At 40.8% G+C, this 20310-nt stretch overlaps 1 protein-coding gene across 4 annotated transcripts in view; it reads left to right on the forward strand.

Moving 5' to 3' along the window:
• Positions 1–20310, forward strand: part of CDKL5 (cyclin dependent kinase like 5) — a 269903-nt gene that overhangs the window by 197463 nt on the left and 52130 nt on the right. For all 4 annotated transcript variants that reach the window (XM_075854016.1, XM_075854017.1, XM_075854018.1 and 1 more), the window contains exons 6-8: positions 9656–9792; positions 14461–14581; positions 18501–18560. In XM_075854016.1, coding sequence (XP_075710131.1) covers positions 9656–9792; positions 14461–14581; positions 18501–18560 — 318 coding nt within the window. The remainder of the gene's footprint in view (positions 1–9655; positions 9793–14460; positions 14582–18500; positions 18561–20310) is intronic.

A 20310-nucleotide genomic window follows, 5' to 3' on the forward strand; every position in this document is an offset into this window, starting at 1 on the left:
TCGGTGAACGCCGTAAAAGAAAATAATAAAAAATAAACCATACCAGAATCGCAATTTTTTTGGTCACTTCACTTCCCAAAAAAATGGAATAAAAAAAGATCAAAAAGTCGCATGTACCTAAAAATGGTGCTACGCAAAAAACAAGTCCTCACACGCCTTTCTTGATGGGAAAAAAAACACGTTATGGCTCCTAGAATATGTCAACACAAAAAGTACATGATTTTTAACTGGTTCCTGACCGCTGGCTGTGTTTTTACTGCCAGCGGTCAGGGTCCTTGAAACCCGAGCCCTAGACTTTTTACGGCACAGGTTTTAACTTGCTGCCCGAGCGATCGGGCAGCTGAATGTCGGGTCTCCGGCTGTCAGTGACTGCCGGGGACCCTGAGGAGAAGATAGAAGCAGCTTTAGTTGCGTCTGTCTTCTCCGATCCCTTTTACACAGAGCACAATGAATGCTGTGTATAGGAATAGAGGCATCGGCCGCGCCGCTGTCTTTATTGTTCCCGGTGTGTATGTGACTGGTCACATGATCGCCGGGTGCCGTTAGGGGCAGACTGCTGCTGGGTCTTACTAGACCCAGCACAGCCCTATTCGTGACAATCGTCACTATGAGAGGGCTGATTTCCCCTTTAACTGGGTTTGCTGTGCAGCTCCAGTTACAGTGGAAAAGCATGGTGTAAAAGAAAGAAAAAAATATATAAAGTTCCCCAAAGGTCTTTTTTGAACTTTGAGGGACAGAAAATAATAATAAAAAAATAAAAGTAAAGTAAAGTGCAAAAAAACGTAATAATTAATACACATAAAATACCCACCCCAAAAAAACCCGTCCCCCACCCGCCAATCATTGTCGAAACGCTACCCCTGACCCAATTACCCTAATATAGACATGTAATATATTAAAATTTATGGTAGACAATGACGATCACAAATAAAAGGTCTATTTTAGGGTAAAACTATGTTATTACCAAAAAAAATAGCTGAAACGTGAAAAATCTTGTTTTTTTACTATTATTTTCAAACTTTAAGAATAAAAATTCAAATATAGCAAAAAGGATGTGTATAAAAATGATAAAAAATGAAACCTGCATTGTCTACAGAAAAAATAATCACAAATATCACGTTGCGAGCCCAACAAATAAAAAACTTATAGCCATTTAACTAACGCGTGCTAAAAATGGCTAAACGGTGTCTGGTCCTGAAGGCTCAAAATAGCCCGGTCCTGAACTGGTTAATAAAAAGTATTTAACTGTGCAAACGCCATAAGACATAAAAAAAAAGCTATAAACATATGGTATTGCCGTAATCGTTTCGCCCTGCAGAATAAAGTGAATGTCATTTATAGCGCACGGTGAATGCTGTAAAAAAAAAATAGAATAAAAAACAATAGTAGAATTGCTGTTTTTTAGTCACCACGCCTCTTAAAAATAGAATAAAAACTGATCAAAAAGTCGCATGTACCCCATGAAAACTACAATGAATTCCTCAAGGGGTCTAGTTTCCAAAATAGGGTCACTTTTGGGGGGTTTTCACTGTTTTGGCACCTCAAGACCTCTTCAAACCGGACATGGTACCTAATAAAAAGGGGGCCTCATAATCCTCTAGGTGGTCCTTTGCTTCAGAGGCTGGTGCTTCAGTCCATTACCACACTAGGGCCACGTGGAATATTTCTAAAAACTGGAGAATCTGGGCAATAAGTATTGAATTGCATTTCTCTGGTAAAACCATTGGTTTTACAGAAAAAAAATGGAATAAAAAGGATTTTCTGACAAAAAAATGAAATATGTAAATTTCACCTCTACTTAGCTTTAAATTCCTGTGAAACACCTAAAGGGTTAATAAACTTTCTAAATGCTGTTTTGAATACTTTGAGGGCGTCCTAGTTTCTAAAATGGGGTGTTTGATAGGGGTTTCTAATATATAAGCCCCTCAAAGCAATTTCAGAACTGGAACCTAAAAAAAAAGAGGCTTTTTCTTATACCGCACCCCGATGTACTGTATAGCCGTGTTCATGATGCGTTATGAGGCAATACTTTGCATTATACTGAAAAAAACAGTGCCACCCCGAGATGACCCCAGTTTTGACCATTTGTACAAACGGAGACCCCTATTAGACCATTTCAGTGCCCGGTTTTCCAAAGCGTACACCCTCGAGAATTGTATGTCTATTGATGAGTCCTTGGTACATTTTAAAGGGAGGCTTCAATTCCGCCAGTACCTGCCGAGTAAGAGAGCGTGAAGATGTATACCTACAAATTTATGAAGGGAAGGACACCATTATTCAGCCCCCAGAATGCCCCCCCCCCCCTTACTGGGAGTTATGCAAAAATTGTGTGGGATTTGGTTCACCCACTGCTGGACTAGGGTTACCACCTCTACCTGAATAATTTTTATACCAGCGGCCCACTCTTCAAGTGCCTCGCTTCCAGAAGTACTGCGGCATGCGGCACTGCTAGAAGAAATCTGAGAGGCCTCCCTAAGACTCTGCTTTGGCAAACAGAAAGGGGTGAGAGCAGGGCAGATTCTAGCAGAGACCCCCACACCAGACTGCATCCTGGACTACAATAGGTACATAGGAGGGGTGGACTTGTCAGATCAAGTCCTGAAGCCCTACAGCGCCATGCGGTGTGGTTATAAGAAGCTGGCCGTGCACATCATACAGATGGCATTGTACAATGTGTACGTGCTACATCGATGTACAGGCCAGATGGGAACTTTCCTGGAATTTCAAGAGGTGGTTATCAAGAACCTAATCTTTAGGGACCAGGAAGGGGGGGCACCCAGTACTTCTGGAAGCGAGGCCACACGCGTCGTACCAGGGCAACACTTTCCAGGAGAAGTTCCCCAAACTGGCAAGAAGGGAAAAAGCCAAAAGAGGTGCAGAGTCTGCTAGAAGAGGGGGATAAGGAAGGACACAATATACCAATGTGACACTTGTCCCGAAAAACCAGGGCTCTGTATAAAAGTGTTTGAAAATGTATCATACATCCCTTGATTTTCAATCTACCCCACTTTTACTTACCCTGATGCACTCCGCACAGCTTATCCCCCTCATCTTTCCCCTCTGGGCCCTGCTGTGTGCCCAGGCAGCTGTTAACAGCCACATGTAGGGTATTGCCGTACCCGGGAGAACCCACATTACAATTTATGGGGTGTATGTCTCCGGTTAGGCCAAATGGTGGTCCTTTCCTTCTGATCCCTCCCATGGGCTCAAACGGCAGTTTATCACCACAAATGGGGTATTGCCGCACTCAGGACAAATTGGGCAACAAAATGGGCTATTTTATTTCTTGTGAAAATAAGAAATTTTGAGCCAAAACTACATCTTATTGGAAAAATTTCATTTTTTAAATTTCACATCCCAATTCAAATACGCTCTGTGAAAAAACTGTGGGGTCAAAATGGTAACAACAACCCTAAATTAATTCCTTGAGGGGTTCAGTTTCCAAAATGGGGTCACTTTTGGGAGATTTCTACTTTTTTGGCACCTCAACACCTCTTCAAACCTGGCATGCTGCCTAAAATATATTCTAATAAAAAAAGAGGCCCCAAAATGCACTAGGTGCTTCTTTGCTTCTGGGCTTGTGTTTTAGTCCACGAGCACACTAGAGCCACATGTGGGACATTTCTAAAAACTGCAGAATCTGGACAATACATATTTAGTAGTGTTTCTCTGGTAAAACCTTCTGTGTTACAGAAACAAATAGAATAAAAAACGATGCAAATCTAAAATAGACATATGGGAAATGTGAACTAGTAACTATTTTGGGTGGTATAACCATCTGTTTTACAAGCAGATGCATTTAAATTCAGAAAAATTCTATTTTTTCTAAATTTTCCCTAAATTTTGCAATTTTTCACAAATAAACACTGAATAAATCGACCATATTTTACCACTAACATAAAGCCCAATGTCTCACAAGAAAACAATCTCAGAATCGCCTGGATAGGTTTAAGCATTCTGATGTTGTTACAACATAAAGTGAAATTTGTCAGATTTTAAAAGTGAGCTCTGAGCCTTAACCCCTTAAGGACGCAGCCTAGTTTGGGCCTTAAGGCTCAGAGCCCATTTTTCAAATCTGACATATTTCACTTTATGTGGTAATAACGTCGGAATGCTTAAACCTATCCAAGCGATTCTGAGATTGTTTTCTCGTGACACTTTGGGCTTCATGTTCGTGGTAAAATTTGGTCGATATATTCAGTCTTTATTTGTGAAAAATTGCAAAATTTAGAGAAAATTTACAAAAAATAGCATTTTTCAGAATTTAAATGCATCTGCTTGAAAAACAGACGGTTATACCACCCAAAATAGTTACTAGTTCACATTTCCCATATGTCTACTTTTGATTGGCATCGTTTTTTGAACATTCTTTTATTTTTCTTGGACGTTACAAGGCTTAGAACATAAACAGCAATTTCTCATATTCTTAAGAAAATTTCAAAAGCCTTTTTTTGAAGGTGCCAGTTCAGTTCTGAAGTGGATTTGAGGGGACTATGTGTTAGAAACCCCCATAAAACACCCCATTTTAAAAACTAGACCCCTCAAAGTATTAAAAACAGCATATAGAAAGTTTTTTAACCCTTCAGGCATTTCACAGGAATTAAAGCAAAGTGGAAATTAAATTTGCAAATTTCATTTTTTCTGCTGAATTTCAATTTTATTCAATTTTTTTTTAGTAACAGAGAAGGTTTTACCAGAGAAACACTACTAAATATGTATTGTCCAGATTCTGCAGTTTTTAGAAATGTCCCACATGTGGCCCTACTGCGCTCGTGGACTAAAACACAAGCCCTAGAAGCAAAGAAGCACCTAGTGCATTTTGAGGCCTCTTTTTTATTAGAATATATTTTAGGCAGCATGCCAGGTTTGAAGAGGCGTTGAGGTATCAAAACAATGGAAACCCACCAGAAGTGACCCCATTTTGGAAATTACACCCCTCAAGGAATTCATTTATGGTTTTTGTTATCATTTTGACCGCACAGTTTTTTCACAGCACCTATTTGAATTGGGCTGTGAAATGAAAAAAATGATATTTTTTCCAATAAGATGTCATTTTTGATCAAAATTTCTTATTTTCACAGGGAACAACATACCCCATTTTGTTGCCCAATTTGTCCTTAGTGCGGCAATACCCCATTTGTGGTGATAAACTGCCGTTTGGGCCCATGGGAGGGCTCAGACGGAAAGGAGCGCTATGTGTTTGTTGGAGTCCAGATTTTGCTGGATTGGTTTTCGGGTGCCATGTTGCATTTGCAGAGCCCCAGAGGTATCAAAGCAATGGAAACCCACCAGAAGTGACCCCATTTTGGAAACTACACCCTTCAAGGAATTCATTTATGGTTTTTGTTATCATTTTGACCGCACAGTTTTTTCACAGCACCTATTTGAATTGGGCTGTGAAATGAAAAAAATGATATTTTTTCCAATAAGATGTCATTTTTGATCAAAATTTCTTATTTTCACAAGGAACAACATACCCCATTTTGTTGCCCAATTTGTCCTTAGTGCGGCAATACCCCATTTGTGGTGATAAACTGCCCTTTGGGCCCATGGGAGGGCTCAGAAGGAAAGGACCACCATTTGGCCTACTGGAGCTTTTCTGGTGCTAAGTCATGTGTGCAGAAGCCCCTGAGGTACCAGTACAGTTGAAACCCCCGAGAAGTGACCCCATTTTAAAAACTACACCCCTTAAGACATTCATCTAGAGGTGTAGTGAGCATTTTGACCCCACAGGTACTGTGTAAAAGATAATGCGCAGCAGATGGTGCAGTGTGAGATTTGCAATTTTATATATGTATATGCCATTTCAGTGTCCAATATAGTGTGCCCAGCATGCGCCACCGGAGATATACACCCCTTAAATTGTAATGTGGGTTCTCCTGGGTACGACAATACCCTACATGTGGCTGTTATCAGCTGCCTGGGCATACGGCAGGGCTCAGAAGGGAAAGATGAGGGGGGTAAGCTGTGCGGAGTGCATCAGGGTAAATTGAAAATCAAGGGATGTATGATACATTTTAAAACAATCTTTTATACAGAGCCCTGGTTTTTCGGGACACGTGTCACATTGGTATATTGTGTTCTTCCTTATCCCCCTCTTATAGCAGACTCTGCACCTCTTTTGACTCTTTCCCTTTCCACCGGTTTGGGGACCTTCTCCTGGAAAGTGTTGCCCTGGTACGATGCGCCCCCCCTTCCTGGTCCCTAAAGATTAGATCTTGAAATTCCAGGAAAGTTCCCCTCTGGCCTGCACATCGACGTAGCACATACGCATTGTACAAAGCCATCTGTATGATGTGCCCGGCCAGCTTCTTATACCTCACCGCATGGCGCTGTAGGGCTTCAGGACTTGATTTGACAAGTCCATCCCTCCCATGTACCTATTGTAGTCCAGGATGCAGTCTGGTTTGGGGGTGGCCTTTCCTTCATATATCCTAAACCTGTAGGTATACCCTGATGCACTCTCGCAGCTTATACATCTTCACGCCATACCTTGCCCTCTTACCTGGCAGGTACTGGCGGAATTGAACCCTCCCTTTAAAATGTACCAGGGACTCATCAATAGAAAAACACTTCTCGGGGGTGTATGCTTGGGAAAACCGGGCACTGGAACGGTCTAATAGGGGTCTCCGTTTATACAAACGGTCAAAACTGGGGTCATCTCGGAGTGGGCACGGCTCATTATCAGTATAATGTAAGAAGCGAAGTATTGCCTCATTTATTTATTTTTTTAGGTTCCAGTTCATTTCTGAAGTTGCTTTGAGGGGCCCATATATTAGAAACCCCTATCAAACACCCCATTTTAGAAACTAGACCCCTCAAAGTATTCACAACAGCATTTAGAAAGTTTATGAACCCTTTAGGTGTTTCACAGAAATTTAGAGCAAAGTAGAGGTGACATTTACTCTTTTTATACCATTTTTTTTATAACACAAAAGGATTTATCAGAGAAACGCAACTCAATACTTATTGCCCAGATTCTGCAGTTTAGAGAAATATCCCACATGTGGCCCTCGGGCGGTAATGGACTGAAGCACCGGCCTCCGAAGCAAAGGAGCACCTAGCGGATTTTGAGCCCTCTTTTTTATTAGGCACCATGTCCGGTTTGAAGAGGTCTTGTGGTGCCAAAACATTGGAAACCCCCCAAAAGTGACCCCAATTTGGAAACTAGACCCCTTGAGGAATCCATTGTAGTTTTCATGGGGTGCATGCGGCTTTTTGATCAGTTTTTATTCCATTTTTAGGTGGCGTGGTGACTAATAAACAGCAATTGTACTATTGTTTTTGTATACTTTTTTTTTTACAGCGTTCACCGTGCGCTATAAATGATATATTAACTTTATTCTGCGGGGCGATACGATCACGGCGATACCAGATGTTTATAGTTTTTTTTTATGTCTTATGGCGTTTGCACAATAAAGTACGTTTTGTAAACAATCATTCACTTTTTGTGTTACCTTATTCTAAGAGCCATAACGTTTTTATTTTTCAATCAATAAAGCCGTGCGAGGACTTATTTTTTGCGTAACGAACTGTATTTTCCATCAGTACCATTTTTAGGTACATGCGACTTTTTGATCTCTTTTTATTCCATTTTTTGGGAGGTGAAGTGACCAAACAATTGTGATTGTGGTACGGTTTATTAATATTTTTTTTTACGGCGTTCACCGTGCGGGATAAATAACAAAATAATTTTGTAGTTCAGGCCGTTACGGACGCGGCGATACCAATTATGTATAGTTTATTTGTTTGTTTATATATTTTTATTAATAATAAAGGCCTGATAAGGGAAAAAGTGGGACTTTTACTTTTATTACTTTTAAAACTTTTATTTTCTTATTTTTACACATCTTTTTTTAACTTTTTTTTTACTTTATTACTTTGTCCCACTAGGGGACATGAGGGCAGGAGGCCCTGATCGCTATTCTAATACACTGCACTACATGCGTAGTGCAGTGTATTAGAACTGTCAGCTACTCACTGACAGCAAGCATAGTGGGTCCTGACGTTGTCAGGACCCACTAGGCTTCCGTCTATGGCATAGCCGGACGCCATTGTTTGGTGTCCGGTTGCCATAGTCACCATCGCCGGCCGCTATCGCGTAGCAGGCCGGCGATGGCAGCTTAACCCCTAAAAAGCCGCGATCTCTATAGAACGCGGCTTTTAAGGGGTTAATCAGCGGGGACACAGCGATCGGTCCCCGCTGTAGGAGCTGTGACAGCTGCTGAACAAGACAGCAGCGTCACAGCTCCTGTATGTGTCGGGAGGACGGCCGAAACGGCCGTTACTCCCGAGACGTACTATTACGGCATGGAGCGCGAACGATACAGCTGCCATGACGTAATAGTACGTCAAGGAGCGGGAAGGGGTTAAGGCCCAAACTAGGCTGCGTCCTTAAGGGGTTAACCACAACCAGGTTGACATTTTGCACATGACAGTGAGTATCTTACACAAAATACTAGTCTAATGCAGTTTTGCTTCATATAGCATATTTTGACACTAACAACTGAAACTGGGATAAAGTTGAATTTCCTTAAATTCCATCTGACTTTATTGAGAGATTTCAACTGTTCCAAATTTGTAAGCAAAACATATTTAACACTTTATCAGCTAAAACATTTCCTGAGAAGCTGTGCATAGCTTAGTGTATATTACATGAAGTAAGAATAAATTTATAATAAAAATTTCCTAACAATAACCCACCCCTGTAAATAGTGCCCTACATATGGCTCCCCCTGTAGATAATGCCACTCAGTTTTATTAGAAAAAAATTAAAAACTTCACATACTTACATGATCCGGTTCCCTCATCGTCCAGTGGTAATGCAGGCCTGCTCTCTTCTGAGCAGGTCTGGGGCTGAACGACATAAGCGGTACCGAATATAGCATAGTTGAAAGGCACTGATTGGCTGGGCAAGTCATTTTGCCCTGCCAATCAGCGTCATTGTAAGGCAGTGAATGGTCGGGCACGCAACATGCCTGGTCATTCAGCGCTAATACATGTATTTGTATCTTCATGCTATAGATGCGGGTACAATTTCTGCAAGAGTGGGTGGCGGTAGCTAGTTTCAGTGGTGCCGCCGCTCCCTCAGAGAGGCATCAGCAGCCTATGATATTCATTTGTATCTACGTCCAGAGGACGCACATACAAATGAATGTGGCTGTTGCTAGAACCGGGGTCCCCTCCAGTGCTAGCGACAGCACCGGGAATGAGGGGGCCGTGCCGCCCGGCCCGTAAATGTTAGAGGCCGGGTGGCGCGGGCCTGTAGTGGCGTCGCTAGCGCTGTAGCAGCTGTAGCGGCTGCTAGCGGCGTCACCGGGCATGGGGGGCCCGTGTCTGCTCACGCCGCGAGCCCCGTATCAGCCCTTACGGCTGCTACAGCGGTAGTTACGCCACTTGAACCAGGAATAGTCTATGCAGCCTAACATGAGAGACACGATCGTCGTGTAGGTATTTTGCACAGTTCTTGTTAAAAGAAAGTTTGAAGGTTGAAATTAAAGTTTGAAAATGTGCAATTAATGTTTTCCTCAATTCACTTTCTTTAAGAAAGAAAAATGGGAGTAGAGCGTAAACTTTAAGCAAGAAAAATGATTCCAAAGAGCAGTATTGTTAGTACACCACTAATTTTGTCCTTTTCCTTTTTGTGTTTTGTCAGAAAATGAAGAAGTCAAGGAGACGACGCTGCGAGAGCTTAAAATGCTTCGCACTTTGAAGCAAGAAAATATAGTAGAGTTGAAAGAAGCATTTAGAAGAAGAGGAAAATTATACCTAGTCTTTGAATATGTTGAAAAGGTAGGTGGAGACAAATGTCATCTAGAAATCCAAGCTCAAGCACCTGTGTCTTGAATATGGCCATTTGTGAATAAATGCTACTTGCAAATCTAAAACACTGTTTCAGCCTTTGCTCTTAAGACGTATGTGGTGTCTCTCTTTATAAAAATAGTTTTTATGCTAGAAACTTCTTTGTTTAAAGAGGATCTGTCACCTCTACTGTCATGTTTGTTTTAGTGAATAATTGTATTCCCCATGAAATTATTCTGGAGCATCTTTTTTTTTTTTTAGAACTCTACATTGTGCCGTTCCTTTGGTATTCAACTTAGAAATGTATGAATAAATTGACAACTGGGTGTTACCTTTGACAAGTGGAATGGTTACACCAAGTTGTAAATTTTTACATACATTTCTAGGAGGAAAAACGGAGGAATGGCACAACGCGGAGTTCTTCAACGCCAGGAGTACAAGGCTCCTGGTGTTTCTTCTGCTTGTGAGACCTCCCATACAATGTACATGTCGTTATCTCCCCTCTCCCCCCTCCCTGTAATAAATTATGTCCCACATCAAATGCCTCTTATATCCACTGCTCCCTGCTCTCTCCCTCTCTGACTTTAGAGGTAATGTGTTTCACATGCTGGGCAGCAGATAGTGCAAAGTCAGTGAGCAACAAAGTAGCAGAGCAGTGGCTTAGTAATTACAGCACTATCTTACACCTTGTAATTGATACCCATGCCGAAAGCTGTATATAGAGGCAATGTCTTTGGGAGGGGAGATGAATCATGGGAATTGTAGTCCATTACATGGTAATCCCGACCACAGCAAGCCCTGGCATAATAAAAACAGGGCTGCTGAGCAGAGCTGGGCAAGATAATGATAATGACAAATAACTTCTTTTGAGCTATAGTGGCAGAATCTGTTGAGCATTTAAAAACATATATAGTATTTTCCTGCAGGTTAAATAATGTTATATCGTAATAGTTCAGACCTTTATGGATGTGGCAATATAAATTATATTTATTTTTTTATATTACTTTAGGAGAAAAATAGGAAAGGGTCTCTTTTACATTTAATATTTTTTGCACATTGTTAAAAACTTTATTCACCTATTTTTTATTTCTTTTTTTGTTCAAGCCCTAGGAGACCTGAATAAGAAATCGTTAGATCGCTGGTACAATACACTGCAATACTTATGTATTGCAATGTATTGTGATTCTTACTGGCTACTATTAAACTCTGCCTCTGGTAGAGCTAAATAGAGCACCAAAATAGCAGATCTAGGGCCCTTCATTAGGCCCCCAGGCAACCATGGGCACCCCACAATGACGTCACGGGCAGTGATGGAGTCGTCTCTTTGTACCAATTTAAATGATGCGGTTGCTATTGACTTTGGCATTTAAGTGGTTGAATGTATCGGAGATAACTACGATCCTGGACCAAATTGGGCTCATTCCATGATCCTGCTCCATACCCCCTTCCTACCGACTATGACGTACAGTTACGTCACATTTAGGGGTTTACAATGCATTACTTCCTTCAGGAAAGTATTACGCATGTATATACAAACTAAAAAAAGACAGTAATCACATTCCATACTGCAATTCAGTAGTATGTTCCGCATTATAAATTTGTAACTGGATTTTATCAGACAAGACTTCTTGATGTTTTTAAACATTTGATTAAATAAAAATTAATTTGGGTCTAGCGGGAATAGAAAGGTTGCAAAATCAGCACCGTCCAAATGTAGAATTAGGGGATAAAGGATGATAATCAAAAACAAACATTGCAATGGTCAGAAAAGTTGATACAATGATGTTTTTAGTAGGCACCATGTTGACAACTCACATAGGAGAGGAACACTTTAATCCACTGTAGAAGAAAGTTTTAAGTGCGACACAGCACTTCAACTTCATCAGTGCTGCGTCGCATATAACGTCCTGACGCTGCCTGACATCATTACGTTGTATTAGCAGCGCTAGAGTGATGAGGGAGACGGAGGAAAGAAGAGGAGCAAAGAGTTGAGTATTATATCTTTAATTTTTTTTATTTTTAATGTCAAATGGGGGGGGGGGGCAATGCACCGGCCTCTACCTTGCCACTTCTCATAGGGTGAAATCTATGTCAGCTAGGTTTTGGTGTTGATTTCCACTATCATTTATGGCTTTTTTTTTGGGCGTAAAGTATAATAAATTTGCCGGGCCAGGAGATGCGGAAGCCTTGGTTGGGTCTCAGCCCCTCATTTTATTTCCTACATGTGACTTGCTTCCTAGATACTGTGATACCCTGTAGCCTTCACTCCATTACACAGCGTTCTGATTAGTGGTTACATATTGCAATCATATTCATATTAGGAGACTCTGCATGCAAGTCAGAAAATAGAAATTGAACATGAACAGTTTAAAGGGACATCAAATCTTTTCGATTTTTATTTGCTTTTTATACAAATAAAGTCCTAATACACAAGTTTATGTTCATGTTAGTTTATCAGGCTTCCTAAATCACAAGTGCTGCCCCTGTTCGCATGCTCACACGCACTCTCATTCTCTCTTCAGCTCTCTGCAGACAAGGACGAGAAGACTGTTTGATCTCGTGAGAGATTTTGCACAGCACAAGCCCCTCTGATACTGTCCGTAGCTGATTTGACAGAGCGCTATGTATCATGCCCCTTTGCCATTTACAATAAAAGATACGCCCCACTGACAGTTATTTACATATTGGGTGTCAAATATAACGGCACAGTTTTCTAAATAATGGAGGAGGATAGAAACATCGTTCAAAGTGACACAAGGTTTGTACAGCACTGCCTATTACATGGTGGACTCATCTGCACATGTATGGGCTAGTGAAAGGTTTCATTTGAGATCGCAACAGTACCCTGTGTTTAACTTTAAAAAAAATAGTAGACAAATGAGTGACCGCTCACGTGCCACTTCTGACACTTTTAAGAGATCAGTCTGCGGAGAGGCTTTCATGTCTGGCATAAGTGGCCACCTGCTAGATATATTGGTTGCTCAGAAGACTCGTCTTCTCTGCCATGAGCCCACAAGGTCTACCATTATTTTCTGAGACTCCTGGAAATTCTGAGAAGGTTGGCAAGTATGTGATATATTTTATCAATTCAATGACTTCAGAAGTCACCCGGAATAGTGAATACCATTTCTATATTATATTAGTCATTGCTTGCGGATTTCATTTTTAATCCAGGATTTCTGTGGATCTGTATTTGTTATCATATGCATTCGATCTTTAAATGCCTAGATAAAGAATACAAAACTATTCCGTTTATTCCACAATACAATTGTGGTAACTTTACCATGAACTCCAATGCCCTTGTAATAAAGAACGGCTTTTGTTGACATGCTCAATGACATGTATCGCTTTGTGGATAGATTTAAAGCAATGTTCTAAGATTGGCATAAACATTTTTTGAATCACATCATGCAGTTACTATCTTTGCTATATGCTAAGACAACGGTCTTCAAGAACAACACTTAGGCAATCATTGCCCAGATCAATGGTTCCCAGCGTTTGAAAAAAACCAAAAACCCATTCCCAGGGAACTCCTACTCCCATTCTCAGCTCAAATAAACTTAAGAGTACGTAATGCATTCTATTATCTGTATTCTGGCCATAATCTGTTGACTGCTTTGCCTTTTTCATTTCAAGCATCTTTGGGCTGACTAAAACCATTTTTCCATTCCTACTGTAAGCGACAGCATTGCTTTAAGTAATTGAACCCCCAGGAAAAAAGACAACCGGTGACAGAAATCTTATCAGTGTCAACTAGCTCAATCTAGTGGACATGGCGACAAGTTCTGACTGTCTGTAAAAAGAAGGGACTTGGCCAGTGTCTATAATAAATAATAGATGTGTCTGCTATTTTTATTTTAGTTCGGGGTTTGGCGGGTTTTTGTGATTGCAATTTTCCTCGTTTTACAGTTCCGAACTACAGACATATGTGACTATATAATCTTTCTAATTCATTTCTGTTTTTCCAAATGCTTGTAAAAAAATTGTCTGTTTAGGATTTTTGGACAACAAATATTTGTCCAGAAAAAAACGAAAAGTGACAATTGTGATTGTATAAAATACATTAGAGGTATTGTACAATATGTACACAGGTTATGTACTGTACCTTTCAGGTAACAAACTGGGATGCTACAATGAATCCTTCATTGGCTTCTCCCCTGCCCCCTGCAGGCCTAAATAAGATTTTTTTTTTCCTTTCTTTTTTTTGCAGCCCAGGAGGTCGAATACCTCTTCGATAAAAAATGCCTGTTTACTGGCAACATTCAACGCTCTTACTAGAACGGAATTAGACCAAACTGCCTTATTTATATTTTACAATGACCTTTGTTAGATTTTTTTTTCCACTATTAGTCTCTAATGGGTGGGCTGTACAGACATTGCCAGAATGTGCAAATGAATAATATTTAATTATATTCATTCTACACAGAACAAAATCTCTGAATCATCGCATATGAACAGTTAATCAACATTTTGTGCATTGCAATATTGGAGTTAACTGGCTTGTGACCCATAGCTGTGCTTGCATGATTCCATTGCATTGACATCAATCTTTTGGCTGGGAAGTAACCCAGGCGGTGAGTGGGTTTAAGAAGCTGGAAGGAGCCATGTCAAATTGTAAGAAGATTAACACTGAACCTTGTTGTACCTTTCCATATTTAGAACATGCTTGAATTATTGGAAGAAATGCCAAATGGAGTTCCTCCGGAAAAAGTCAAGAATTACATTTATCAGCTCATCAAAGCAATTCACTGGTGTCACAAGAATGACATTGTTCATAGAGGTAAGAGGTTTCATATCATTAGTGTTTCTATTTTTACAAGACTTAATCCGCTATTGTAGTCTTTGCTCCTTGCTAAAAATATCTCCTAATTCCTAAAGTGCATAAAATGTAAGTGGTCCTAATCTGTCAAGTTGTTCAAAATTTTATACAGCTTTTTTCTTTTTTTTTTTTAATGTATATTTCTCCCTCCCTGATTCCCAAAGAAAACAACAAAGGTCAAAAATACAGATGTCCATAGGAGGTAGTTGATTTTACAGACGTCCAAATTTCAAATCTACATAGCTACATATGCAGCTACTATAACTAGACATATTGGCTATATCGGAGACTGCGCTGCCTATAAAACTGTAATCGTTTATTTTTCATACTGTCGCCATTGGAAAATACAAAGAGAAGAAACCGATATAATTAAGGCTTCGTTCACATCTGCGTCAGGACTCCATTCATGAGTTCCATCTGAGTTATCCGTCCGGGGAACCCATGAACCAACTCCAAACTGAAACATAAGCAACCATAGGTTTCAATTTGCATGACCATTGATTTCAATGGTGACAGATCCGGTGCAAATGGTTTCCATTTGTCATCGTTGTGTAAGGGTTCCGTTGTTTTGACAGAATCAATACTGTAGTCGACTGCGCTAGTCATCCTGTTTACATGGCCCTGTTCACACTGAGTTTTTTGCCGTGGTTTTTGCCACGGGAACCGCGGCAAAAAACGGCCGAAATTGCCTCCCATTGATTTCAATGGGAGGTAAAGGCGTTTTTTCCCACGAGCGGGAAAAAGAAGCGACATGCCCTATCGTGAGGCATTTTCCGCCTCAAAAACCTCATTGAAATCAATGGGAGATGGGAAAAACAAGTTTTTTTTTTTACGCTTTTTTTGACGATTTTATTGGCAAAAACCGCTCTAGGTTTTTTCCTCTGCCTGTTGAAAAAAGACGTAAAGAAAAATGCTACAAAAAACGCTGCAAAAAACCGGAGCTAATTTTTTCCAGGCAGAATCTTGTGTGAACAGGGCCTTATATGTACACAGTAAATTATTATTATTATTATTATTACTACTATTATTATTATTATAGCACAGTATAGTATTATTATATGGGCATAGTATAGTATTGTTATTTGAGTACAGTGTAACATTATTAAATTAGCATTGTGTAGCATTTGTATATTGGCATGATGTAGCATTATTATTTAGACCGTGGCATTATTAGATTAGAATAGCAGCTTTGGAGCGGGGCGCTAACAAAAATTTCTGCACAGGACTATATATATATATATATATATATATATATATATATATATATATATATACATACATCATACATACCATATATATACCATAATTATATATATATATACCATCTGCAACTTTCCATAGGATCACACATCATTGTCAATAAGGATCAGGTTCTGGGACTTAAAAGCCCCTGCAAATGTTGAAACATAAACCAAATATTATATAGAATAAATCCTGATGCATTGCAAAGGTTCTAAATCTTTATTTAGTGCTAACTTGTGAAAACTGGATCAGCTCCGGATTTATTGTCCTATTTCCAACACAGATTGTTGCAGCACCATGCCTCTCTTGGTGGGGTAGCCTTCAGCTAAACAAACATGAAGCAGCAATTCAACTGGCAAATTCATTGACATTCCGAATAACTCAGTTTTTTTATTTAAAGATCAGAATTGTTGATACAGAGACAAGTAATGAAATCTGCCCTGTTCTCAGTCTCATTACATATCACAACGTGTAAAGATATAGAATATTTTTAGAACCGTAATATATGCAATTACTAATGTTCTGAAAATATGTTTGCGTGTATGTTATCGAAGAGTGAACATGATTACACATGATTTTTTATGTTAACAATAATTGGGAAGCCAATAATCATGCGCACAGGGCGTATTACGGCTCCGTACAGCTTCCAAGTTGTACAGAACCATAATACGCCACCCATAGCAGTGTATATATAGGTCCTTACAGTCCCTTTGAGTGTCTGACGTCATATGGAGGCATACAGACAGAAAAAAAATTCTGACATCGGACACCTATTATAGAGTTATTCTCCCCTAGAAGCAATGTTTAGAAGAATATCTCTGTAATATGATGCCACACAGAGGCACCATACGGGGTCACATGAAGTGCCTACTGCTACGTAGTCCGAACCTGCCATGTGTATGGAGCCAATGACCATAGTTTTATCCGACTGTATGTAAAAATAAGTTCCTTTTACTGGATATGAGCTCTGCTGTTGACGTTGGATTAACACCAATATTTTTCTGTTTTAATTTGAAAGAAACTTAAAGGCTTTGTAAACGTTTGAACTTCTTTATTTATTTTTTTTTTTTAATAAAACAATGTGTCATGGTGTTTAATGCAACTTTTCAATTGTTTTTTTATAAAAAAAATGTTTTTACTTTATGAGATACAGCTTCTATGTATCCTGGATATCCTAGAATTTCAAATATAACTTTGGCTATCTCTCTGTAACTGATTTTCTGCTATATATGCCCATTTTTAGTAAAATGCTATTAGGTCCTGTTCACACAGTGTTTTGGCACTGATTTTTACATGGAAACTGCATCGGAATCCGCGCCAAAAAATGACCGAAACTGCCTCCCATTGATTTCAATGGGAGGCGGAGGTGTTTTTTTTTCAGCGAGCAGACACAAACGCTCGCAGGAAAAAAAGCAACATGCTCTTTCTTCCCACGGTTCCGTCTCTGACCTCCCATTGACATCATTGGGAGGCAGAGAAAGCGTTTTTCGCACAGACACGAAGCGGCTGAGCGCTCACACGAGCACTTCAGCTGCTCCATTCTAGCGATTGGTGGGGGTCTCGGTGCTCGGACCCCCACCAATCCAAACTTCTGACATGTCACTATGACATATCAGAAGTTTGTCAAACGTTTAGCTACACTTTAAAGGTATTGAGTTGGAAGGATCAACAAATCTTGGCCAGAACATATTGATTGTGGAACACTATGGAAAGCTTTGTCCACATAGACACTAAGCTTCTTTGGTTTAGGCCTTATTCATACAAACGTATTTCTCATCCGTGTGCTGTTCGTTTTAAAATTGAATGTCACACTGACTCATACATCACAATGGGGCTATTCACACATCTCATGTAGTAGTTTATTTGTTTTGTAGTTTTTGTGATCAGACAGCCCATTGGAGTCTATGGGTTCATGAAAAAAAAAAATGGTGAAGGACTGTCATTAAAAAAAAAAAATCCGTTTTCAGGTGCCCCTCTATACTAAAAGGGTTGTGAATTGCTGTCTTATTGGATATTTAGTGGTTTATCTAGCCTCACTCACACAAATATGTATGCATTAGGGGAACAGATTATCATCACACGTATCATGTTTTTACTCCGTTAGGACTCATGTACATGGCATTAACACGGAGCCTATATGACTGAAGACAGATTCTCCTTGGCACTCTGAGTGTCTTACGGCACTGTTTTACCGAGATATTCTTTCCTAGAATACTTCTCTACTTCCCTGTGGGAGAATACAATTGAGCATGGCTTAATTTTTTTTCTGTATGAATCTAACAAAATTGAACAAAAAACTCTTCTATTTGTGCCGTATTATGGCTCCATGCATCTCGGTGGTTTTTACAGTGCCGTCATATGGCCATGTGCATGAGACCTTCTACTTGTTCTCTTTCACTGTGAATTACTCTACTATGTGGTCATTACATCTATTTGGAAGCCTTGTTGATTTTGATATTTTGTTTTGCAATCGCTTTAATGAGAACATGTAATGTTTCAAATCGAGCTGAATATCAAAGTGTCCTATTTATATGATGTGTTTTTACTAATATGATAGAATAGTTTTTCATATTTATCTGCATATTAACTGATATTCACGTTATTTTGTGGCTTCTGATCTGTTGTTTCTGTCTTGTAGACATCAAACCTGAAAATCTCTTAATTAGCTACAACGATGTCTTAAAGCTCTGCGATTTTGGTAAGTTACAATATAAAAATTTTGCATATTTTTCTACAAGGAACATATTCTCATGAAGCGCTTATAATAAATTATTAGGCGGGATTCACACGACCGGGTCGGGTCCGAGCCCGAGTGCCGGCCGGTAAAATCGGCCATTCTGCCCGGCCGGTTTGCATAAAGTTATGCATCCGTGCCGGGCCGGGCAGATCCGGACAGTGACATCAGCGGCAGCTCCTGAAGGGGAATCCCCATGTGTTCGGGGATTCCGCTTCAGGAGTTTCCCCTGATGTCACTGCCCAGATATGGACAGAGACATCAAGCGCTCTGTCCAGGAGCGGAATCCCCGAACACACGGGGATTCCGCTCCTTCAAGGAGCTAAAGTGCGGCTAGCACATAGCAGAGCGGGGAGATACCTCCCTGCTCTGCTATAGTGGCGTCGCTACAGTAGTAGCAGCAGCAGCAGCTGCTGCAGCTGCTAGCGGCGCCATCAAAGGTGTCGCCGGGCCAGGGCGCTTTTAACAAGCAGGAGAAGGGAGCCAGCGCAGCGCTCCCTTCCACCTGCTGTACACCCCGGCCCTGCCACATCGTGTACAGCGATGCCATTCGTCAGAATGGCATCAACTCCTCCTCCTCACATGCACTCTGCGCTGTGAGGAGGAGGAGATGGAGCGCAAGCCACGGGAAACCCGGCCATCACTCGGAACACATTCCGGTGATGGCCGTGTAATACCCGGCCCCATAGACTTCTATGGGAGCCGGGCGGCCGGGTGCCCGGGCAAAGATAGAGCATGTCCTATTTTTTGACGGCCGGATTTTCCGGCCGTCAAAAAATCGGTCGTGTGAATAGCCCCATTAGGGGTCTATCATTCCTAATGCAGCCGGGTGCCGGCCGATTTATGAACGGCCGGCACCCGGACGGGAAACCCTGCCGTGTGAATGAGGCTTAATGGATTTAGTTTGATCTCAAGAAATCACTAATGTCCAGCGAAGTAAAAAAAATATTGAATCCTAAGCACTGATTTTTAACTCCTTTATTTTTACTCTTTTAGACTCTGTTCACATCTGCGTTGGGGTCCCGTTCTGATGTTGCGTCTGAGGTTTCCGTCAGAACAGGACCCTGAGCAGACACAAACCGACACTGACGGAAAGCAGAGGTTTCCGTTTCCATCACCATTGATTTCAATGGTGACGGAGTCGGTATCTGTGGTTTCCGTTTGCCTCTTTTGTGCACCGGACCCGTCGTTTTGCCGGAAGCAATAGCGTAGTCTACTACGCTATTACCTCCGGCAAAACGACTGATCCGGTGCACAAAAGAGACAAACGGAAGCCAGGGGAAATCAATGGTGATGGAAACGGAAGCCTCTGGTTTCTGTCGGTGTCAGTTTGTGTCTGCTCAGGGTCCCGTTCTGACGGAAACCTCAGACGGAACACTAACTGAAAATCTTCGTTCCCCATAGGAACAGAAAAACTACAAAAAAACAGAAGTGTCTGATCCGTCCCATGACCGAAACCTGACGGAATAAATTTTCTTTAATGAGATGTGTTGGGTTTCTATCATTTTGACAGACAAAATAGCTCTGCATGCAGCACTTTTCTGTCCACCAAATATGGTGCAATTTGCGACGGAGGCTCCTATTACTGTCAGAGTGAGTGACTGCGGATATGAGGCCACCCCTCCGACGAAAAAAAGGGGGTAGAGCACCTCTGCTGTTGGGGTCAGAGATTTATGGCATATCACATCGATATGTCATAAATGTCTTCGATTAC

The sequence above is a fragment of the Rhinoderma darwinii genome, chromosome 2 (assembly GCF_050947455.1).
Source record: "Rhinoderma darwinii isolate aRhiDar2 chromosome 2, aRhiDar2.hap1, whole genome shotgun sequence".
NCBI classification, from domain to species: Eukaryota; Metazoa; Chordata; class Amphibia; order Anura; family Rhinodermatidae; genus Rhinoderma; species Rhinoderma darwinii.